The sequence below is a fragment of the Cervus canadensis genome, chromosome 18, assembly GCF_019320065.1.
Source record: "Cervus canadensis isolate Bull #8, Minnesota chromosome 18, ASM1932006v1, whole genome shotgun sequence".
Classification (NCBI taxonomy): domain Eukaryota; kingdom Metazoa; phylum Chordata; class Mammalia; order Artiodactyla; family Cervidae; genus Cervus; species Cervus canadensis.
The window spans coordinates 47,581,289-47,606,177 of record NC_057403.1 but is presented as its reverse complement, the minus strand read 5'-3'; the positions used below and the strand labels follow the sequence as shown (position 1 = coordinate 47,606,177).

General features: G+C 45.1%; 2 protein-coding genes across 2 annotated transcripts in view; one reads left to right on the top strand and one right to left on the bottom strand.

The window, feature by feature from the left end:
• Positions 1-271: 271 nt before the first annotated feature.
• On the bottom strand, positions 272-3,763 carry CBLN1 (cerebellin 1 precursor). The gene is made up of 3 exons (XM_043437826.1): positions 3,500-3,763; positions 3,220-3,339; positions 272-1,938 (listed from the first exon to the last, which is right to left on the bottom strand). The coding sequence occupies exons 1-3, from the start codon at positions 3,761-3,763 to the stop codon at positions 1,741-1,743; spliced, it is 582 nt and encodes a 193-aa protein (XP_043293761.1). The 3' UTR covers positions 272-1,740.
• Positions 3,513-24,889, top strand: part of LOC122421317 (atherin-like) — a 74,977-nt gene continuing 53,600 nt past the window's right edge. The window contains exons 1-2 of the mRNA XM_043437174.1: positions 3,513-3,635; positions 3,677-4,525. Coding sequence (XP_043293109.1) covers positions 3,513-3,635; positions 3,677-4,525 — 972 coding nt within the window. The remainder of the gene's footprint in view (positions 3,636-3,676; positions 4,526-24,889) is intronic.

The window sequence follows — 24,889 nt, the reverse complement described above, 5'->3', positions numbered from 1 at the left end:
CAGCTCAGGCCGCTCGCTTGTTGACCCTAAATCAAGAGGAGCCACAGGAATAAATCGAGAAACATTGTTTACGGTGCTGTTATTAACCTCCTTCCCGCTTCTCTCCACCCTCTAATTAAATTCGTCTCTGAATCTCGGGCCAGGAGAAACCTCCAAAAGGACCAGAGCCAGAGGGGCCCATGCAGGCCGCGGCTCCCGCCCCTTGGCCGCCCACCTGCTTTCCCCGGCCCGACTTCCCCTCTGCCGAAGCGACTGAGTCAGACTTCCAGACTTAAAACGAAGTCGTTTATTTCAATTTTGCTTTCACATTATGTTCCGATACAATCAAAACTCCTGGACGAACCTCTTAAATAAAAGTCCTGCGATGAGCGCGATCACAGGTCCCCGGCGCCGGATAATACCGCTGGCGCGGACTCGGGATTCAGAGGAGGCGGAATAAAACAGACGCAGCTTCGGGATCTGTGAGCGGACGGTCCGGAGGCCGAGGCGTGGGAAGCGTGACGAAAGGGCAGAAAGGTTCTGGCTCCTCGAGTTGGAATTATTCCTGATGCACTTGGCCTGCGAAAAGCCTTTTTCGCTTCCAGGCCGGCTGTCGGGCCTGGCCTAGCAAGATTTCAGCCAAATTTCTTACGTTTGCGCCAAAGCAGGGAGCACAGGGCGGAATGCAGGGTTGGCCCTAGGCCCGCGCAGGAAGGAGCGAGCGCCGACATCGCGAGGAAGCCCTCCTGCCTTATCCTGTCTCTGCTTGCACGCCGCCAAGTCCCCTACACCTCTGAATCTCACCCTTCCGCACCCCTGCCCCCAGACCTCGCAACTAGGGGAGATGCGGAGTTTAGAAAGCTGTTTCAGAAAAATAAAAGTTCCACTTGAACTTTATTGGATTAAAGCAAAATTAAATCTTGGCTATTCACAGGTATGTTACAGAGGACGAGGAAGCGTCCGGAAGAACCTCCTGGCGTTTAGTGGAGCCACAGAACACGAGGGCATTGACAAGCGTCAGAACATCAAGCAGCCTTAGGTTTCACGATCACTCCAAATGGGACATAGAAATACGGAAATACAGCCAGTTTCCACTGGGAACAGTTCTTCGTGTACAAATGATATATATTTATATTTATATATATATATATTTCTTTTTTTTAAACCAGTCACCGCTAAGGTGAGTCCTTTCTCTGCTAACAAGCAGCCGAGGATACATACAAAGTACCTTCAGCTAATTAATTCGAGCGGTGTTTTAAGAGCAGTACTTGCCAAATTAAAACTACTTCCCCATCCAAAAAAAAAAAATCCTTCCCCCCCCTCTCCAAAATAAAAAAAGGGGGGAGGGACACATTAGATTTCAGCGGATGAAAAGATTCAGAGCGGGACTCAGAGGAGGAAGATATTTCACATTATACAGTGAAATGCAAAGTTTCTTTTATATAAATTGTAGGGAACATGAACACGGGGTAAGAAACAGTGACAAGGCAGTCTGTCTTTCTTGATTACTGCAACTGGAGTTGGGGGCGAGTTTATTTTGGAAATGGGAGTGCGCAGAGCTAAGCGGAATTTACTTCTCCTAAAGAGGAAATGGACTAAGTTGTCCAACCGCCGGGCTGCGCTTCGTTTACCGGATACAGCTGGGGAACAAGTAGGAAGTTTCAAGTCGTGCCGCTTTCTCGTCCTCTAAAGTTCAGCCTCTTTATCATTTTCCCCTCCTGCCTTCGCCCTCTTCCTGCCTCCATTCCCGAGATGAGCCAGTCAGAGGGGAAATACGAGGAATCCGGAGAAGGTCGAATACTTCCAGCCCCCCATCAAGTTTCCCCGCTCCAGCTTGAGGTATGCTCGGTCGCCTTTCTCCATCTGGATTAGAACTCCGTTGCTGGCGGCCTCCCGGGTCACGTCCTGGTCACCAGCGAAGGCTGAAATCACCGGCCACCCGTTTAACATGAGGCTCACCTGAGAAAGAAAAAGGCCGGCTTCAGAGGGGCAACCCAGTGGGGTACCCCACTGCGGGGTACCGAAGCGTAGATGAAATCGCGAACTTCATCGCTTGGCTGACACGTAAAGCTTGGAAGCAGGGGACGGCGGGTGGGCGGGGGCGGGAAGAAAAGGGGCTTTGTAATTTACTGCCGAGGGCCCAATGAGGCGAAAGACGGCCCATCTGGGTGACAGAAAGGGTCTGCTCCCCAAACGGGAGTAACTTTCATTTCTTGGGCCCGCCAATCGAACCCTGACTGCCTTCTTTTATCCAGTTTAATGAACTCATAGGTGGCTCAGGCGCCCAGAGACCTTCGGCCTTGCCCTCCCCTCCAGCCTCAGAGAGAAACTCAGACAACTGGCGCTTCCGGGAACACAAACAAATACAAACAAAAACCCTGGCTCCTCCCGATTCCAGATGCCGGGACACTGCAGAGACGCAGCGGAGGAGCCAGGCGAGGTTTCGGCAGAGGAGAAATCTCTCGCAGAGCTGCACTCCGTGCTTCATCCCCAAACTCCGGGCTCAGTTTCCGTCCCAGATCCAGCCTCGCCCTCCACCACCTAGCTTTGCCCTTGCGGTGGCATCAGCAGATAAAGGCCCAGCGCCCTCTCCCCCAGCCGCGCGTTCCGCCTTCTGTGTCTGCCCAGAGGAAACCCGAAAACCTTTGGGAACCCTGGAGAGCCTGTGAGTGCTGGCTGGGGCAAGGCTGGAGCCAGGAGGGTGTGGCACTACGCCCCTCCCTTCTCTCTCCACCTTTCAACTGATATAGTTAGGCGCTACTTGTTAAGAATTCCGGAGTGGGTCCCCAGAGGGACGCCAGGACTCCCCCGGAGCGTGGCGCTGAATGCAAGCGCACAGGATTCTCGCCGGCTGGAGTGCTGGGACAGGAGTCGGGGATACTGTCCGCGGTGCTGAAGGCGAGGATCGCGGAAAGCTTCCAGAAGCGGAAACTGTCTGGGATGCTAGCAGAAACTCTTAAGGGAAATCCCCGGAGTTCCGTAGCGGGAGGACCTCTTTGGAGGGTCCCACAAGGCGGAGGCAGAAAACTGTGCCTGGAGGTGGTTTCAAGAACCCATGACTGGAAAGCAAGGGAGAGTCCAAGCCATAGAACCGTGAGGCCCTGCTACCCATTCCTCCAAGCTGCCCTGGGCACATGCGGCTGCCCCTTCTATTTCCCACCCCTCCTCCCGGGCCGACTCACTCCCGCGGCCAGTAGCCCCCTACCGGGGCTGGGGCCTGGCCCTGAGGCGGCAGCTGACCTGGATGGTCTGTCTGTTGTAGACTTTTACCACGTGGAAGTTAAAACTGTAGATTCCTTTGCGCGGGGCAATGAAAGTGCTGCGTTCTGAATCAAAGTTGTTCCCGATGTTCACTAGTACCTATAACGAGACGGGAACGAAGGGGAGTGGGCAAGAATCTGTCCCGAATTTTTGTTCCCCCCCACCCCCGCCGTTTTCGCTGAGACCTCGGAGAGGGTCGAACATCTACCTACTACCTCCCCCCCAACCCACACCCATCCAGTCTTCCTGGAGCACTCACCTGGTCGAAGTAGATGATCATGGTGCGATTACTCATCTCGGACGGCTCATGGTTGGTGCTTCTGATGGCAGAGAAAGCCACCTTGGCGCTGCCGGAGCGCACAGAGATGCCCAGAGCTGTGCCCGTGGGATCGGACGTAGGGTTGGAGTCGCAAACCACCAGGCACTTGCCTTCTAGCACGATGGGCTCCGTCTCGTTCTGCCCGCGGGCCGGGCCCGCCAACCATGCTGCCCCCAGCAGCAGCAGCTCCACGACGCCCAGCATCGCGGCGCTGGCACCCACCCCGCCCCCCACCCCGGGGGCTGCCTGCGCCAGCCGCCCCCCCGCCCCAGCCCGGCTCCGAAGCCCCCTCCTCAGATCCGTGCGCAGCTCTGCCGACGCCGCTCTGGACACTTCGGGTCTTCTTGCACTCCTGGGCAAGCGTGCCCCCCGAGCGATGCTCCCGGAGCCCCGCCCGGGCCTCACGGGTACCGTGGCTGCCCAACCGCACTTGGATGCATAGCCGCTGCCGCTCGATCCCCGCTGATTCCGCCGCCTCCTGCCCGCACCGGCTGCTGCTGCCGCCGCCGCCGCTCTGAATTATTGATGCAGCCGGCGATGCAGCCGGAGCCGGCGGAGAGCGCGCGCCGGGCACAAAGGCGCGGACCGCGGCCTGGCCCCGCCCCTACCTTCTCCCTCCCCGCCTCCCTCTCCAGCCCCGCCCCCTCACCGGCAGAAGCTCCACCCCCCGACCAATCCTGGCGCGCCGCGCTCCCCGCCGAGCCAATGACGGCGCTGTCCGCGCGCGGCCACCTGACCCTGGGCGCCGTTGTTATTAGGCGCGGCGAGGCCGGCGGCGCGCGGCAGCGGGGTTGGGCTCAGGCGGAGAGTCGACGGAGGGAGCGAGGGCCGGGAGCGCGCGCGCGCGCGCGCGCCCGCGTTTCTGTGCCGTCTGCGGCGGCCGCTCGTTCACTTGTCTCCCGCCTCCCGATACGATCTTGTTCAGCCCCCTCAGTCCTTCCGCCCGCCTCCCTCGCCGGCCCTCAGGTAGGAGGCGGCGCGCACGCCCAGGTTCCGGAGTAGAGTCGCCAGGGGCCGAGAGACGCGCGAGTGTGGGCGAGTGGGGCGGGAGGGGAGCGCCCCCCAGTGGGCAAAGGGGTGAGGGGCAGCGGGCGCGCGGGTGAGCCTCGGCAAGCGGGCCGACCCGGCGGCCGGGCTGCAGGGCGCGTGCGTGCGTGGCGGGGCGGGGCGTGCGCCGAGGCCGCGGTGCAAGGAGGTGCACGTGCAGCCGCTGGGAGCGGGCGCCGCGGGGCATCGAGGCCAGTGTCCACATCCTGGCCTCGCGGCCAAGAGTATGGCGCTGGGCCGGCCGCTCTAGCCCGCTTCTCGAAGTGCTCGCTCTGCGGGCCGCGGAGTCGGATCGAGTGTGCACTCATTTATTCTTCATTTCATTTATTCGGGATAGATCATTGAACATTTGTGGACGCGAAGTGCCAGGCTTCCAGGCGCTGAGGACATAGTGATGAGCAAAATCGGACGAAGCCTGCCTTCGTGCGTCTTACAGTCCAGTGCAGGAGGCACTGGCAAGTAGACAGGTTCATTTCCCTGATACCATTTTTATCTTTTGCACTTAAAATTTTATACTTTGCATCCGCATTTTATTTACTGTGCACCTTTGTGGCATGTTCTATCCACGTGTACTTACATACTATTGCCTTGCATATAGACACCAAATCTTGTGATTTATGGGCGAGTTTTCAAGGGTGATTTTGAAATTTCAAGGCGAATGAATTTTTACCTCACGCGTTAACTTAGAGCTTTACACACACGTAGTCAACACAGTAAAACACAGCTTTGCTAAGTGACAAAGAGAGGGGAGCTGCGGAGGTGGTAAGAGGAAAGGCGTGGAATGCAGGCGGTTAACCTGCCATTAGGTGGAAGCTGGAGGGCGGTCAGGCCTCTCCGTCAAGTCCAAAGCAAGAGGCTTCGGACCCGAATGCGAGGCGGGCGGGAATGCTGTCCCCCGGAGCACCTGGCGCTTGGGTCCCCGCCGGGCGCCTTTGAACCCCGGTGCTCCGCCGAGCCAGAGCAGACGTGCGGCAGGCGGCGGCCCGGCGCCAGCCCGGGGATCTGGACAAACCTAGATCGCGGGCTGACAGCACCTCCTTCCGGTCTCCCGGCTCGCCGCCGGCGGGGTCTGCGGCAGCCTAGGGTAGGCTCTCCCCTACGCAGGAAGACTGCTTTGGAATGGACAACAGCCACACGTTTCAGCTTTGTGTCTTTGAGACTTAAGATAGCTGTTTAAAGACTCATCTGGAGGTACCCATCTCGGAACCTCGCTTCCGTTGGAACGCCTGCCTGCTGGGGTCACTGGGTTCGCCCAGGAGAAAGAGGAGGGGCGGGAGAAGAGGCAACAATTCTCCTTCAAATTAATTGACAGAAAACTGTTTTTTCAAGTCAAATCTGTTTGAGACATCCCCAGAAAGCGTTGCCAGCTGTGATTACACCTAATGTGAGAGCACGAACTAATTTAGGAGGTGAGATCTGAATAATGACACTGTACCCTGTATAGCCGCGGAGCCTGGCAGCCCCAGCAGAGGAGGGTACCTGGAGAAATGCCCGTGTAGAATCAACAGCCTTTGCTCAGTGCCCAGGGTCTACACTCTCTGATATTCCGCAGATTTTTACTGAAGGCTTTCTGGTTGAGGAAGCCCGTTCTCGTGGAGCTCACAAACAGGACTGGGATTATCTAGAGGGAGATGGTGGGTCCCCAGCCTTCTCCTCTTCTTTCACGGGGGAGGCTCTAGTGGGCAATGTCCAAGCCTGAGCTGCCATCCCTGTGCCACTGGGGATCTTGTATGACCAGTCTCAGCCTGCCTGCATCCCAGGCCTGCCATTCTGAGGGCCTGCTGGATCGCTTTAGATACCCTGCAGGCATGTTTAACTGACCCATGCTTTGTCTCCTTTCCTTTGTCACCCAAACTCTGTCTCTCATCCTATGCCAGTGACAACAGGTACCACCTAGGGAGCCCCACATCTAACTTGACTATTTTTATGTCCTATTTGTTTGAGTCTGTTTGGGCTTCATCATGTCTAGCCTAGGATACTGCAGACGCTTCCTCATTTATCATTCAGGGAATTAGTATAAGGATCACTCCTGGCTCTGCTATAAACTGTTTATTCTTTCATTTGATGGACAATGATTGAGTTCTCTGAAATATGTAATCCCCGCTTTTCTTCCACCTGAGGAAGATTTCCCTGACCACCATATTTCAGAATGATCACGCCCCTGGTATTGCTTGTCCCTCTTCCACATCCTGTGTGTTTAAAAATAATTAATTTAATGTTAATGGATATATGCTTTCCTGAATTGTGTGATGAAATGTGATAATGTAGAGGAGGAGGAGAAACCTCAAAAGCAGTCCTGTTTATTTTAAATATTGTCACATTGTTACACTCAGGATTCTGTTAGCTGCAGGTGACAAAACCAATTCAGACTGGCTTAAGTATAAAGGACTTCACTCATTTGATGAAAAAGCCTACAGGTAGGTCTTGCCTGTTAAAGCATTGTTGGATCCATCAGGCAAGGTTATCAGGATCTGTTTTCTGGTTTTGACTTATAGCCCAATAGAACCTCTGCCAACTCAGAGCAAGGAAAGGATAGCGCTGTTTCTTCAGTATTTTCTGCAAAAGTCGTAGAGCTGTTCTTACAGGGGTGTCAGTCACTTGCCCCTCCCCGAACATGAAGAATAGACTGTTCCACTGACTAAGCTTGGGTTCAGATGTCTTCCTTCAGAAAGGGGTTTGATGTCAGATCCACGTTATCTGGAGTAGAGGAGTTCTCCAAAGAAAAATTAGAGAAAGGATGCTGGGCAAGCAGGAACATTACATGTCTATTTTAGTCCCTCTCAAAGGGTCAACTGCAATGTCTGTCACCCCAAAAGAATAGTGAGGAAAAGCAATGAAGTAGCCAGAACAGTATGTATGTGTTTATCTTGGTCCTTTGGGATCCTCAAGATTTCAGCTAAACCTGCAATCAGGTGCTATCAACACTGATGTTACTGAAGGGTTTGCTTTGAAGTCTGCATGCACTTTGGATGGTAGAGCTGTGATAAGTATAAATAATTAACATTCTGTTTTAAAGTATTTCTGTGGCAGCATTTTGGGTTTTTTTTCTCCTTTTTATTTCTTAGGTTCCTAAAAAAGTGAAAATCTACTTTCTTTGTGTATAGGTATGTAAAATTCCTCATTATTCATTGATTAATGAAAACAAATTAGAATTTGAGCAATGAAAAATGAAAGAATTGAGTGAGGTCACGTCTGAAATTTTAAGACTAGAGGTTTAACTTGTTGAGGCTTTTCAGGTGTTGAAATGTCGGTGAAGTATTATAAAATCATCTGTCTGAGGCTTTTAAAGCAATGTGTTAGAGAGATTTAGGGAACGTCAAGTTTGCAACTAATGAATTTGTACTGTTGCTGTTAATCCTTTACCTGCTACCCTAAGTGTAGCTTTAAGTTTTGGTGAAGTCAAGGTTTGTTTCCCCATCTGCACTCTGAATTTCTCACCACAATGCATTTTGATAAATGAATATAACAGCTATCTTGATTCCTCTGCCCCTACCCTGGAGGAAATAATAATAATAACAACCCCCTATTGTTGAAATAAGAGCATTTTCAGAAAAGAGGGAATATTTTGTCACAGGATATGAAACAAACTCATCCTTTTATTAACTCAAAATGGATCCTCTAATGTTTATACACATCAGATAGCATTTCATCTCTTTTAGCCTTGGTTCAAAGGCCCAGGCAGTACCATTTCTTAGCATTTAGTTCATTTGCCCATAAAGCAGAAGAGAAAGGCTATTTTGTTCTAAAGAGTGTTAAATTTAGGATATCAGTGGTCAAGGTCATTTCAAATTAATGTTTCAATCTAGACTACAAAATTTGGGAATGATTCTAAATTAAATTAATTCTAAATTTCAAAGTATGAAATATTTTTAATTTTCACCAAACCCTTGGTCTTCCTGCATATGTGTCTTTTGGGGGGCTATAGAGATTCATTTTGGATGCAACATTTTTGCTGTTTAAATTTAAAAATTATGTTACAGAATTAACTTTGTAATTGGGCACTTTCATTCAATGCAAAGAAATGCAGAATTATTTTTTAATGAAGGCCAAGTTTGTGGTGACACTAATTCTTTAAAAAAGGCAAAACAAAACTCTGATCTTAAAAAATCAAAGAATATATTCAAAATATCTTTAGGTCTTTAGTTAATACCAAATTATGCATTTCCCTAGCCATTGTCATCTGCTAAATTGAAAGATGCCAGCCTCATCTCTAATATGATGCCTTAAATCTGCTGTGGTTATGCTGGTAGGAATTTTGCATAAAGCTGTTATTCACATATATTACATTAAGGCCAAAGGGGGAAGAAAGAAACATAAAATAATGTAATCCTACAGAACTGCTCTTGAGAGAGAAACCACATAGGTGACATCAAACACCAGTTGTTGGAATTTTTCCAAGAAGTAATTATCTGTGTGCTTTTTGGGTAGTGATTATGGGGCAAATGAAGGTTCGGCCAATTCAGCAAACATTTATCGAGTGCATGAAATGTGCAAGACACTGTTTTAGGGCCTTGGCTAGTGCAAAGATGAATCATCCATGATCCCTGTCCCCCTCACCCTGGACTTCATGTTTGACAGCGGTCAGGGCTGCACCCCAGGGAACCTCCATTTAAGAACTTTTGGTTCTGCTGAGAAGGCTTCTTAGTATGTGTTCTTACCATGTAGCTTTGATTAGTCTCTGTCTTTGTTTACAGTTGTCCTATAACCAGAAGTTACACAAAAATTATGCACATGTACAAAATTAATAGATTAGAGAACATTCATACTAAATACTTCAAGTTTTACTTCAAATGCATTTGACATTTATCGAAGAAATGATGAATGCTATCATCTGTGGGAGGCTGGATTGACTTTTGGGAAAAGTTATCACCAACTTTAATAGGGATCTTAGGGAAATTTCCCAGATCTTAACAGCTGTATAAAGATTTCCTACAGTTCAGAAGGCTCTCAGGATGAAAACAAAGTCTGCCAACTGGAGGGCTTGTGGAACCAAATAGCTCTGTGTTACTAGGAGGTAAACGAAAGGAAGGATTTAAATAAAACTTGAAGAGGGGGAGGAATGCAGAAGAACAAGAGGGTTTTGTATTTTTTTAAAACATTATTTTCCCAAAATGGTATTTCCTGGTAGACTTCTGAGAAATGAGATCAGAGGCTCACACTTCATCCTGCCACCCGGAATCACACCCCAGGGACAGTGACGTAATTGAGTTTCCTAGTGGTTTTGCCACCCCACCCCCGGCCCCCAGCCCCTCCCTGGAGCCATTCCCCTTCCTCTTTGCTGTTCTTGCCCCTCAAAGCTGACTCCTTCCAACTGGCTTCTGGTTTGGCCAGCAGAAGAAAGGCACAAGTAGGGGACCAGAGACAGGGGAAGAGAGAAGCTGGGGTGTTTGTGCCGCAGTCTAGGTGGTGTGAAGCAATGACCCTGTAAAATCTCAGGTGGTGCTTCCCGCTTCCAAGATGGTAGCTTCTTGCCCAGCACCCCTCCTGCCTTCCTGGGCTCCAGTTCTCCCTCCTGCGGTACTCTTACCTCCCCCTGTATCTTCAGCTGAGGATAGGAGGTTTGCCACTCTCTGGGTTCTCAGCATCTTCTGCTGATTCTCCAGACCCTGCCAACACCTCTGTAGGTTGTCCCTTCATTAAAATCCCTCCATTCAAACTGAGTTTAATTCTGTTTCCTTCTGGGATCTCAGTGATAGGCTGTATCATTACTGCATCTTGCTTCACCTTCAGAACCAACAGATTTGACATATTTTATCGTCTTGTGGAACGGTTAGCTGTTTAGTAACTAGTTGGGTCATATTAAAAGTCAGTACAAATTAAAACCCTGACACAATTTGAGTTCAGATTAGGTGCATGATGTTACCAAGTTATATATTTCAAACAAAACTATTCATCTTGAGCTTTAAAAATTAACTGCTGATAAATGTAACTGTACTGTTTTCAGAATGTTAACATGAAAAGAATCAAAAGAAGCGTATCTTAAAAAAGCAAATACTCCAAGTAAAATACATCCAATGTTTACAATATAAGGGTATATTAATATCTTGAGAAAAATACAGTATTACTTTGTGAACTCATAAAATTAATTTTGAGTTTTTAAAATATAAAAACCTTTTAAGATATGAAAATAAAATGTGATTTTCTTATTGAAAAGCATGCTAATTACTGTTATTCAATTTTTAAAATTTTATCTTGCATTTCTTAACAAATAAGGGCTTTACTATTATCCTCTGAAATAGGTAATGTTTTAGGTTTTAAAACAACAGTTTGAAAGCAAACCATAATAAAATATGTTTCAATATATAGGTACTTATGAGGGAGTCCTTTAAGTCATCCATTCAACTTAGCTATCTGTTTCATACCTGCTGCCCAGTATTGTTTGAGGTCCTTACCAAAACAGTATTAAAGGCTAGTTAGGAAATATAGACCAATTAGAAAGTAAGCTATTCACAAATGGCAATAAAAGTTAGGATACCTATACAATTCTGGTGTTTACTGGTCTAGGAGAACAGGCTAGTTAAATTCCTGTTTCTTTTGGTTATTGTAGTAACATGCTGATATGTTTTAAGTAATTATAGATGTATTGAAATTTATGTGTGATTTTGTCAGTATATTGTAAATTGCATCTTCTGCCTCATGATGAAATTGGTCCTACTATTTAATGCATCAAGATGATAAGGTATTAATGCAGTGAGACCTCTGTGGCCTTTTTAGATCAATAAAGATTGGGATTTTGTGTCTTCATCCTGGAGTATTTTGAACCTCAATATTGAACCCTAATTCTTATAAGTCAGCTGCTTTCATTTTGCAGACTGAGGCCCAGGGAGGGTGCTAAGTCGCTTCAGCTTTGTCTGACTCTGTGACCCCGTAGACCAGTCCCTTCTGTCCATGGGATTCTCCAGGCAAGAATACTGGAGTGGGTTGCCATGCCCCCCACCAGAGGATCTTCCCGACCCAGGGATCCAACCTGCGTCTCTTGTGACTCTTGCTTTGGCAGACAGATACTTTACCACTAGCACCACCTGGGAAGACCAGGGAGGGTAAGTTCCTCTAAGACAGTGCCTTTCACACAGGCTCTAAAATCAGGGTGCCTCATAGTCCAGAAATCTGTTTCAATTGAAATAATTTAGTGGCGCTTCATAGGCAGGAATCCTTTGATAAGGGGTAATCTGCCTTTAGCTCCCTCATTTGCAAAGCAGGAATAACAGTCAGTATTTACCTTAAAGGCTGGTTTTCAGGATGGAATGAGCTAGTTCACCCATGTGATTAGCCTGCACCTGGCCTGGGCTCTCCACCCCACATGTGCCTCTGCTCCCCTCGTCAGGTGCCCAGGTAGTTCTAGAATGAGATGCCCAGATGCGTTCCCCACTGCCCCAGGCTTGCTCCAGACTTTTCTTGACATGAGCTAGCCACTCCCCTGGCTGTGCCAGTGATTTTTTATTCTCTTGCCACATAGAAGTCCAAGCAAGAATGTCTTTGTTTGATTTCAGTAGATATAGTCCATGGAAAGTCCTCATTCCCAAATTTAAAACAAAGTCTAATGCACCACAATACGTAGAGTTGGCGCAGTTTCACAGGCATACCATGCACTCTTCTTTCTGTATTCATTCACCTGATGTGAACTGACCACCTCAAATACTAACAGGTAGTTGTTGTGGCCGCCCGGGAGACATCAGGGAACACCACCAGCCAAACTTCCTGCCATCTGTGGAAGTTATCTGTGGGAGAGATGTGATGTTGTGACAGCCATGTTCTTCTCATTATGAGTTTATCCCTGTAATACTAAAGCTAAATCACTCTGATGTCATTGGATCACACAATTATGAGACCACAGTTTTTTTCCTGCTCAAACATCACACGACTCAGGAGTTGGCTATCTTTTTGTTTTTCTGACATTAATTTTTCTCCTATCATGAGATTTAATTGGGAAATCATCAACATTATAAACTGTGTGTTGTCATTTCCATTTCTGAAGTGAAAGTCGCTCAGTCTCGTGTCCAACTCTTTGCGACCCCCTGGACTATACAGTCCATGGAATTCCTCAGGCCAGAATACTGGAGTGGGTAGCCTTTCCCTTCTCTAGGGGCTCTTCCCAACCCAGGGATCGAACCCAGGTCTCCCGCATTACGGGCAGATTCTTTAATAACTGAGCCACAAGGGAAGTCCATTTCCATTTTTAAATGTAAGCAAATTCGAGGACTGGGAATCTGGCTGCCCGTCAGTGAAAGGTGAAGGTAATTATCATGTTGCCTTGGCATATTTTGTCAATGGAGAATGGTCTGCTTGGTGTTCATCTGTGGGAAGTTTTTAAAATACATTTTAATGTGCCCTTTAAATATGTCTTGTTTTAACAATATTCCATTTTAAAACATGCTAGGAGAAGAATTTGATATCTATGCTTGTGGTAAAAAATAGGGTATGCAGAGCCTGGGTTTCTCCTTTAGGCTCCTTCGCTCCCTCCCTCCTTTATGTTAGTGTCTGGTCACACAGCACACTCTTGGGCTCAAGGAGTGTCTGTGCGCTTGTCTTGGGAATAACTTCCATTTCCCCACTCCCATGGCTGCTTGACTACTTTCGTAGCCACAAATGAGCTCTCTCCTCCCCATCCTCTCTGGGAACTGGAAAGGGAGGCCCTGACATTGTGCTTGTGTAAACATCATTGAAAGCTTTCCCTGTCTCTTGCATCTTCCTAAGTGATTTCTTTGTGTTATGCTGGGACAGTAGTTCTTTAAATAGAATATTCTCCCCTGGAAATCGCCCACAATGCTGAGAGTACACCTTGCAAAAGGTGAGTCTAGAATGTAGGATGCCTCCTCAGCATTACCTGAAAGCTAAAGTTAGGGCGCTCTGGAATATCGCAAACACAGTTACAGCAGTTCATTAGTATAAGGAAGCAGGAAAACAGGGTGCCGCCATCCCCCGTGGAAGAAGCAAAGACTTTCCATGCCAGCGGAGACGTGATGCTCTGAAGATGAAGCTGTTTGCATGAGATCTCATTTATTCTAGAGAAACCCACTTGCCTAGTTTGAACCTGTTTTCCTCATAGCATATGTCTTACTGTCTGACCCAAACGGTGTTTATATCCTAGCCACTTGGCAAAAATTCTGTCATTGCTTCAGAGAGATTCATTTTAAGCCTGAAGCATGGAGCTGGTATATAGATGTGCTTGGTAGTCTGAGGAAACCACCCTACTGCAAATTGACACAGGTTTTTTGTTTTTGTTTTTTTTTCTCATTAGTTCCACCATAGTATTGTCCCAAGGTGGGACTGTCTTTTTGAACTAGAGGATAAATAGAGGCCTAAATCAGTTTGGTTATTCCCACTTCTTCTAATTAAGAATCTTTGTTTCCATTCAACAAGATGGGGAAAAAAATAGGGCTCCTCATGATAGTTCCATTGTCCACTCAATTATTTCAATTGAAACGGATCTCACCACATATCTGAGACAGTTTCCAAGTTACTGTCCTTTAAAGTCTGTTGCTATTAAGTGGGAAGACAACAACATGCAAAATTATATTTATAGGATTATGTACAGGAATTATGAAATTCCTATGAACTATTTATAGGAGATGACTGGTAGAATATATTAATCAGCATTTTAGTTACTGTCTTTGGTTAGGATTATGGGGTTTTTTTAGCTTTCCATAAACTTTAGTAAATGTGTTTTCATTCAACTTTTTTAATGCCTTGAAAGAGAATTTCCTTATAGCAGTATTAAAGTCCACATACTGTCCGTTGTTACCACCAAGGCATTTTCCCTCTTTCTTAACTGGCAAACCACACCTGAGGATGCTCATAGCAATGCTTCTCAGACAGGCTATGATTTGCATTCATCAACAAATCATCTGTAATTAGAAGTAGAAATCTTTTCTTCCCAACACACATACATCTCTTTCAGAAGTAGTTCTCTTTTATGATTGATGTTTGACATCTTAGAAATTAGGATAACCTTTATTATGTGCATTGTTTTAATCAAAGCATTATTTTGTGGGTTGGACTCGAGGTTACATGTTTAAGAAAAGCATCAAGTGAATCCCAGAAGGCAAATTGTCTTATTCATAAACCTTTAGCCATTGAAAAGACCATTAGGAGCCTATAGGTATGTAAGTTGGATAGGATTAAATAGTATTTTAAATAGTATGTTTGACAATTTACCATGCAAAGCAATAGACTTCATTTGCACAGTGCCATCTATTTAAAAGCCAATAAACCTTTAACAGACAAATAATCCCCTCAATGTGAGGCTTTCAGGTATCAAATTTTTGGATGTCAAAATGTAGTCTCGCAGACATATTTGCCTAAGACAATTCAGCTGGCCAAGGTGGTATTATTTTCTGTCCCCCAAGTTCTAAAAACCTGTCAACTTTCTTCTGCAACATTACACCTCTAAAAAGGTGCCCCTGCTGTATCCAAAGTATCCAGTGATGTTTCTAGCTAGGGGTTAGCTGTAATTAACTTTGAATTTTTTCCTATTATGCAACGAAGTTCAGTTTTTAAAATTTCAAAGATGAAAAAAATAAAATAAAATTTCAAAGATGATAAGCCTCTCTCCATTTTTTCTTCTCTCTCCTAAATAAGGAAGAAAAATATATATGAGACACCCCTAAATAGCGTCCCACATATATTATTGCCAGAAACATATTTTTGGCATTCATGTTATGCTTTTCCATACCTTTTAACCATTTTTACAGCTATCCACAAGACAATTACATTTCCACTTTTAAAACATTGTTACCAAGATGCACAGAGAGAGAGGCTCAAGGGGGAGGAAACACATGACTGATTCATGTTGATGTGTGGCAGAAACTCATACAACATTGTAAAAAAATTCTGCTCCAATTAAAATAAATAAATATTTTTTAAAAGATGCACAGAGAAAAGAGGAAAGCAAAGGAATAAACTACAAGCAATTACCTAAGTGATAACTTTTGTGATCTGACATTTTGGGAAATGAGTTATTACTACTGCATTACCTTTTAATATCTAGGTTTTAACCTTTCACTGGATAAAGGTGAAATTCACATGTTTTAAACTTGGTCAGAACATAGCAGTAGGATGTTTCTTTTTCTAGTTTTTACACCATCCCCATTTTTTAACTGTAGGAAGAACCTGGAACTTTGTATGAGGCTACATGATGGTACCTAGAAGGAGCCGTGTACAGTTTACCAATATGTTCTTTTGCAAAACTTATATTAATAACGTACTGAGAAGTAAGTAGAAACTGCAGAGTGAGCCAGTGGATTCAGATATATAGACTGAACTGACTGAACTTCTCAATTGGGCGTTTAATAGGATTTGACCTGTTGGGTTTATTTGTGAATTGTTTGTATTTTCTTGTCATTCTGAAGATTTAAGTTCAGATATTTTTAAAGCTTAATTTACTGAGATGCACCGTTAGTGTTTCTTTCTCATCACTTAACAAGAAGTCCTTTATTCTGTTGCCCCTTTCCTGTCCCACTTCTGTACCTATCAGTGTTCCTTTTACAGTTGCAAACTGATTAGCCTGACACATCTTTGACACCACTCAGAGAGCTTCATCTTCTAAATACCAGGCTCATTTTCCCTAGATTTTCTGAGCACATGGCGTAAAAACATAGAATATACATGGAATATGACCTTTCCTCCTCTGATGTGATGATATGAGTAACTTTGGAAAGTGTCATGCGATTATTGTGTAACATGGACCCAGAAGTCCCTAGAGATCAAGAAGCACCCAACATGCAAACTAACCTAAAGAACTTATTGCATTTTAAAATTTAGTTCATCATGAGTTTGAGATGTATAAGATTTTGTTGAACGTGTGTTTTTGTTTTACTCCTGTTTTGATTTCAAAAATGCATCTGCCTTATTTTCGTATTATGTTAGAACCTTAGCATGAAGGAATGTGCCTGTGAAGAGAGCATTGGTAAGCATATGTTAACAAAAGTTAGCATAGTCACATCTGTGTGTTTAGTTTATAATTTTATAAATTCTTTTATAATTCTTAACATTGGTTTGGCTACATTATGATATCTTCTTTTGTTAGCAAACTCTAAATCGAAAGGTACTTAGAAATTAGAAACTCTTAAATCATAAAGGTGCATTTAGCCGCCTGAAAGTAAGGGAAAAAGAGAATGACAACAATGTCTTATGTGTTTAAGCCAGAATGATTGGATCGTGAAAAAATACCTAAAATAAAGTCCTATCTCTTCCACTCAATATTTCTTCACCAAATAAAGTTCAGTTTACTCTTTAAATTCTGTGCCACCAGGCACAATGTTATAGTGAACCATGGTTTTAATATCCTTTGAGAAATGGCGCATCTGTTCTGTAGTCAGTCTATCACTTTTAGCCTCTGTACAAAATACAAAGGAGACTTTACCAACCAGAAACATCTAGAACCTGGCAATTCAAATACCATTCTGAGCAAATATTTAATCTAATAACTGGAACTAAATGTTAGGCCTCATGGCAGCTCAATATCCACTAAACAAGTTTTAATAACAGGGTAAGCCCACTGTATCCAGAGCAAAGAGAAGCATACCACGTTTACATAGCCAAATCATTAACCTTTTCTGTTCTGACTTTAGCCCTCTGAAAGGATTCAGGACGATGGCAGCAAGCAATGAGTTTATTTTCAATGCCTAAACATCTATATAGTACTCTGTATTTTACATGTTGCTTTTAATAGTTAATATGATAAGTACTAAAGATCAGGCTAAATTCTCTACATACATTGGGCTTCCCCGGTAGCTGAGTGGTAAAGAATCTGCCTGCCAATGCAGGAGACACGGGTTCAATCCTTCAATCCCTGGGTCAGAAAGATCCCCTGGAGAAGGAAATGGTAACCCGCTCCAATATTCTTGCCTGGAAAATCCCATGGACAGAGGAGCCTGACGGGGTGCAGTCCGTGGGGTTGCAAAGAGTCAGATATGACTTAGCTACTAAACAACAACGACAAATTGTTAATTAATCATTGTAGTAGTCTTACAGTCTTATGACTATACAAGACTTACGTATAGTCTTATGACTATGCAAGACTGTACAAAACTTACTACCATATTTTTTTACGGTTTTTGAAAATCTCTTCACAGATGGGGAGGCCAAGAGTAAATAGACTGCCTAGGTTGAGTTGCAACGTGTTGAATGGTGATTTCAACCTGCTAGACAATTAAACAGCACATCTTTCCCAGAGATACGTCACATGAGCCCTGTACTCTGAGATACACAGGATTCTGCACCCCTGTTTCACAGATGGCAAAATCAATGTCACTATATTGCAGGTGACCCACCAAAATATAGGGTAATGAGCAGTGGCACTGGACCATGAACTCTATGTGTAACCCTTTCCTGCACTGCTACCAGTCAGATTTCTTCTGACACTAGTGAGGGTGTATTGTCTACATTTGTGTTTCTGGCTTGGAATTTAACACTCTATGGGTGGCTGTGTTGATCAGGGACCCCTACACACTGCAGCCCACCGCGGCAGGAATGGCATGGAATACCCGCATATACAGCATCTCTGTCCCCATTCCAGCCCCAGAGTTGTAATAGGCAGAGCTGTTGGCCAGATCTAGGAGAGGGGATTGGTCTTTGGCACTGCTGCCTTCCCCCTTCTCTGCCTTTTATTTGACAGGGACATTCCTTCCCACTTTAGTTTATGAGTGCTTTTGTGTTCTTAAGCACCTCCCCCACCATAAAAATAGAAAAGGATCTATGAGTCATTTAGACTTTAGTATGGCTGCCTGCGCCTAACTTTTGCTCTAACTATAAAATGAAAGCCTCTGGAATATCCTGGCTTCCTCCCTGAGAAGAATGAGCTGGGAGTTGGTCTCAACATCAGGATCCCCAGAGACCTATTGCCCAAGACACTTGGACTGTATCGTTGTTGCACATCAGGCATCCTGAGCAACGGGATTCTTAGCCTGAGCTTGCTCTCTCTTCTCCCCTTTCTGCTCAAGCCAGAAGGCCTCTGCTCTCTTCCAAGTTGTCAGGAAGCCAGAGAACACTCTCCATTTCCCCAGTGATCCACCTCCCAACAGCAGACCTCCAGCAATCAGAGTTGGAATACATTGAAGGTGGTCAAGTTCTATGGGCAGAGCACCCATATGCTTCTGCTTGAGGTGTCTTAGGTAGTAGAGGGAGTGTGGAAAGCCTAACCTGCTTGAGACTTAGTAAGGGTTTCTGTATCTGTGCATCGAGGAATAAATTATTCATAGCATCAGAGAAGCCCATCATTACTGATCGTAAAGAATCTACCTGCCAATGCAGGAGACACAGGGTCAATCCCTGGGTCAGGAAGATCCCTTGGGGAAGGAAAGGGCAACCCCATCCAGTATTCTTGCCTGGAAAATTCCATGGACAGAGGAGCCTGGCGGGCTACAGTCCATGGGGTCACAGTAAGTCAGACACAACTTAGCGCCTAAACAACTGATGCTTGTGGTAGGTGTGGAGAATTACTAAGAGAGAGGAAACTCCTAAGCAGTTAGTTTGGCTAAACGCAAGTAAGGACTCTTACAGTCATTGTTGTGTTCGTCGCTCAGTCGTGTCTGACTCTTTGCAACCCCATGGCCTATAGCCCACAAGGCTCCTCTGTCCATGGAACTCTCCAGGCAAGAATACTGGAGTGGGCTGCCATTTTTCTTCTCCAGGGAATCTTCCTGACCGAGGGATTGAACCCAGGTCTCCTGCATTGCAGGCAGAGTTTTTGCCATCTGAGCTACAGGGAAGTCCCAATAGACACTTACTAATGCCTGATTACAGTACTGCATAATAATGATTATGCATGTCATTGAATATGTATCAAATTAAGTTTGTCATAAAATTTTTGACAATATTAAGTTTTATTCACACTGTTGCTTTGATGACTGCATTACTTATCCATGAGTCTGGTTTTTCCATTCATTTAGGAGTTTCATATTGCATGGTGATAGTCACTGACTCTGCCTCTAGTTCTGCTAGAGGCAAAACAGTTTCACTTGCCCAGTTACTGTGGCTGAAATCCCCTCTTGGTGTGAGTTCTCTTGCCATGTATTATAGATTATTTCAGTGAACTTTTATTTGATTCCAGCCATGTAACATTCATTGTGCCATGTGAATTTAGATATAGATTAGAAGCTTATCCTGTCCTCAGGGAGCCCATGGTCTAGTAGACAATCATACCACCTTATAGATAATTGTCCAAAAAAGGAGCAAAAATGAATACAGGACCATGCATCTTCTGTTTCTGTAAGGTGTGGAATAACAAAAGGTTTTCTGTATTTTGTTTCCAAATAACATCTCTAAAGCTACCAGCCATCGTTTTGTGCTTTCAGAAATGAGGAGTGTTGTAGGATAGTACTCACTGCATGGCCTTAGCTTTTTGTGCTGGTGGAGAATTTTTAAGTGAAAGTCATTCACTGTTAAAATGTGTTTCCTTTAGCCAAGTGCACAGTGGTAGTGCCTTTTTAGAATCCAAGTCTAAAGATGTTGTCAAACCCCAGGTCCACTTAACAAAAAGCCAACCAGAAGAACTTTGCTATTCACAACAAAGGCAAAATGCTATCAAGAATGAGGCTTAGTACCACAGGGATGCAGAGCCAATTACATTCTTGAAGTTTGTAAGTTTACATAAAAAGAATGTATTGGGAGTGTATTGTGAAGCCAATCTTGCCGTTGTCAGCTCTTAGAATTGCACTTGGTAGGAGAAGTCAGGGTCAGGAATGGAATGAAGATGGTCAACAGCAGATGAACAGGGGAGACAATTAGTGTTGGCCCAGGGGTCCAGTGACTTCCTAAAGGTTCTAGTATGGGTCTGGCAGTGGACTTGGTATAAGTGTATCTAGGTCACCCTTATATCAGAGGTGAGAAAGATGTTAGTGTGGAGAGAATTTAAATAGCTTACTTTTAGCCTTTCTAAAGCATTATATTTTCCTAAATGCCAACCCAGGGACATTCCAGATGATCATGCAATTTAAGGCTAGGCTATAGTATATCCATAGTAAATAGAATAGCCCCATAAATAGCAGGGAAATCAAATAATAGCAAAACTTCGAAACAACTCCATCCTTCCTTTGTTTGTAGCAATGATAGAAGCAAAATCCCAGCATATAAACATGCATGTATTAGTACATTCTTAAGAAAGAATCTGGGCATGTTAACTTTCTCCCTCCATTCCAACCAAAGGTACACTAGTTAATGAGTGTCCTATATTAGTAGGAATTGTTGCTGCTCACCCATTCCTTCAAGCTAGAACTTTTAAGACCATCTTGGAATCCTGCTTGGCTCTCCACACCTAGCAGAGCAGGAACTCTCACTTGTATTTTTTTAAATGCTTTTTAAGCCTCTACCTGCCTTCTCAACACCATGGCCTCTGCTGTGGTCATAGCCCTTTGTGAGATCAAATGGGTTTCTTGCTTCTGTTTTTGCCCTCTTCAACCCATCTTCCAGAGCCTATGGCTGTGGCTTCTCCTGCTTGCCTAGAGAATGAAATTCAGATGGTTTGCAGCTGGTCCTTGGCTCACTTTCCCAGCCTTCACCAGTGGACTCTGCTGTGCTCTGCTCCCGCTTCTCTGAGCTCACGTACATTCTTTGGACATGCCAAACATTTCGTATTATCCCTTACCTGTACCCGTGCCTCTATTCAGCTCACTACCTTACAGAAACTTTACAAGGTCCTCCTAGGTGGAATTAATCACTTCTGCATCTGTACTTCAAATGTGAAGGATCCATTTTAGTACTTATCATTCGATTATGGTTATTTACTTTTCCATCTTAATTAGCTTTATAACACCTAGCACAGTGATTGAAACAGAGTAGATATTCACACATGGATTTATTTTTAACTTAAAATGAGATGAAGATTTTAGGATGCCAGAATCTCAAAGAATTGGCTTAGTTTTTTTTTTATCAGACAGTGTTCTTAGTTTCAAGCAGTATAACCAACTCTAGCTCATTCAAGCAAGAAAGGGATGAATTGAAGACTGTTGGGTTACTTGAAGATGTCCTGAGGGGTCCACAGAGACAGACGTTGGGTAATCCAGAAGCAGGAAACTGAAAGTGAAACTCGTGCAGTCATGTCTGACTCTTTGAGACCCCATGGACTATATATACAGTCGATGGAATTCTCCAGGCAGAATACTGGAGTGGGTAGCCTTTCCCTTCTCCAAGGGATCTTCCCAACCCAGGGATCAAACCCAGGTCTCCCTCAGTGCAAGTGGATTCTTTACCAGCCGAGCCACAAGGGAAGCCCAAGAATACTGGAGCGGGTGGTCTAAATACGGGACTGGGTGGCCTATCCCTTCTCCAGTGGATCTTCCCGACCCAGGAATCAAACTGTGATCTCCCGCATTGCAGGAGCAGAATATCAGAAGCAGGAGCAATGCATAAAATCTCTACAGGGAACTAACTTGCCACCGCTGCAGCGTGTGCATCCCTTCACATGCACCCCCTGCACCCAGAGCCTGACACTAGGCTCAGCTGCTCCCTCTGGAAACTGGTGTAGCTCCCAGTGCAGCCACCACCTCAGCCAAAATGGGTTCTCTGAAGTCTGCTTTGCCCTATGTCCTGTCAGGAGTCAAGCTCCCTCTGGTTGGTTGAGCCTGGACCACATGTCTGAGCCCTAGCTGCAAGGGAGGCTGGGAAAATGAGCATGTGTCTTCCATGTGGTTGTTGGTCTCCATGTCTCACTAAGAGCCGTGAGGTAGGGAAATCCCCAGACAAGGAAGTTAGCTCACATATTGGGGGTCAGGATGAGGGTGAGGGATTTAAGGAAGGTACAAAAAGAGTGGCACATGTCCACTAGAATTTTCAAGACACAAATAAGCTAATTAAGAGCTTCCTTTGTTGGTATATCTGAATCTTAACAACAACAACAAAAATGGCATGATCAAATTGGGTAATAGGAGGAGAACGAGTAAAGGGGATATTTACAAAGGATGGGCAGGGTGTAGAGCAGTACCTCAGGACTAATAACAGTTGTCACCACCCCAGGTCTGGAGGAGTGCTCTCTGACGAGGGTCAAGACCACGTAAGAGATGCTATCTGCCCTGGACAAGCCCTCAGGGAGAGAATCAGAATTGTAAAAGCCTCGACTCTTCCCCTTCCTTTCCGGCTGAGGCTCCCACTGGCACCACACAGAAACCAGTTCCCCCACAGAGCCCATTCAGGCTGTTCTCAAGCATCATGAGGGCACCAAGAGCGTTGGTGAAGGGTGAGAGCACATGAAGCTTAATCAATACGTCGCCAGCATTTTTCTTTTCACTTTATTCAATATCTCCTTTGGGGAAGTCACTGTACATTTTCACTGTACACACCAACCTTAAAAAGTGTCCTTCTCAAAAAAAAAAAAAAAAGTGTCCTTCTCATATTGAGAAGGAAATTTCCTGCCACAGGAAATTCCCTGCCACTCGCTAGCCTCTGTCTCCTCCTCATTAAAATCTAGCCCTCTAAAGAAAGTAGGTGTAAAAATTGTCATTGAAATGAGTCCCATGCCCCTCAAGAATTTGTGCAGTGTAACCCATAATCCTTTTGAAGTATATAGTGACTTGTATAAAAATAACCAGTTCTTGGCTGTTTCCTCTAGAAAAGAATGTTGAGGAGAAAGCATCATCATTGTCTTTGAGTATATTATGGGTTGCTGCTGCTGCTAAGTCACGTCAGTCATGTCCAACTCTGTGCGACCCCATAGACGGCAGCCCACCAGGCTCCTCTGTCCCTGGGATTCTCCAGGCAAGAATACTGGAGTGGGTTGCCATTTCCTTTTCCAATATTATGGGTACCTTCACAGAATACAGGCTTCCTTGATAGCTCAGTTGGTAAAGAATCTGCCTGTAATGCAGGAGACCCCAGTTCGATTCCTGGGTCAGGAAGATCAGCTGGAGAAGAGACAGGCTACCCACTTCAGTATTCTTGGGCTTCACTTGTAGCTCAGCTGGTAAAGAATCTGTCTTCAATGTGAGAGACCTGGGTTCAATCCCTGGGTTGGTAAGATCCCCTCTAGAAAAGAAAGGCTATCCACTCTGGTATTCTGGCCTGGAGAATTCCATGGACTATACAGTCCGTGGGATCACAAAGAGTCAGACACAACTGAATGACTTTGACTCACAGAATATAAAGACTAGTTGTTTTCCATCCTCCCAGAGAGCCCTGCTAGGCGAATTGAAGTATATCATGAGATTGGGGCTTCCCTGGTGACTCAGATGGTAAAGAATTGAACCAGGTTCAATCCCTGGTTCGGGAAGATCTCCTGGAGAAGGGAGTGGCTACCCACTCCAGTATTCTTGCCTGGAGAATTTCATGGACATAAGGAGCCTGGTGGGCTACAGTCCATGGGGTCGCAAAGAGTCGGACACGACTGAGCTACTAACACTTGCACTTTTACATTTTTTCATGAGGTATTTAGATAAAAGTAGAGTGTTATTTTTTACTTTAAAAAGTTACGTTACCAGAATTCTTACTTTAAAAATGCAAATGATAGAGAAATGTGCAGAGTTAAGGGCAGATGTCGTCCTTTCTGTGTGTCTATTTCCTCCTCTGCTCTTCTCTTCACCGATACCCATGCCGACATTAGCAGTACGGCAGAAAATAAAAAGGCTTTTTTTCTAATCACATTGAAACGACTGTGTCATCATAGGTTGTTGAAGGTGAGGTCTTGAAGCAGTGTTTACTCTGTCAAGGCCCGTGTAGCCTTGAGAGAACATGGAATCTGCATCTCACTCTGTGAGTACAGAAGACCATTGGCAAAGTTGCAAACCTGAGCTGTGCTACATGGCAGACACTTACAAGGAGTTCCTGAGCTCCTTCCATCCATTTATTTAGGTGCTAATGTATGTTTCTAACTTGCCACTTTCCTACCAAAATAGAGATTTGCCTTGCTAATTTTTTAAATTTTTTTATTTTTTAAGTTTGGATGAAGGACTCTACTGCTAATGAATACTTGAAATCCCTTGGTGTGGTTTTTGGCATTTTTAGACAGCAAATACCAAGAGCATTTGCTGTCCAGGAACAGAATATTTATACTTTTATTAGAAGGAGGTGTTCAAGAAATAAGTGTGGTTGATACTTGATGTGAGCGTAAGAATGCAGGATTACATCAAACATACCGAATTTTCCATGTGGATTTTAGAGATATGTCTGGAGGACTTTGAAAGCTGCTCACATCCCTCATCCTGTAGAAAGAACTCCCTGACCTGGCCCTCCCTAGTCCTTCCCTTCTCTAATCTGTCAACATCAAAATCCAAAATCCAACCACTTCTCACATTACCCCCACTCCTACCGCAATAGCCCAGCACCATCGTCGGTCCCAGGGCTTGTCACTGTGGCCTT

Coding starts and splice junctions, on each gene's coding strand:
- CBLN1 (XM_043437826.1), bottom strand. CDS start 3,763: ATGCTGGGCGTCGTGGAGCTGCTGCTGCTGGGGGCAGCATGGTTGGCG. Junction 3,340..3,499: donor TGATCATCTACTTCGACCAG/GTGAGTGCTCCA, acceptor GTCTCGTTATAG/GTACTAGTGAACATCGGGAA. Junction 1,939..3,219: donor ACAACAGACAGACCATCCAG/GTCAGCTGCCGC, acceptor TTTCTTTCTCAG/GTGAGCCTCATGTTAAACGG.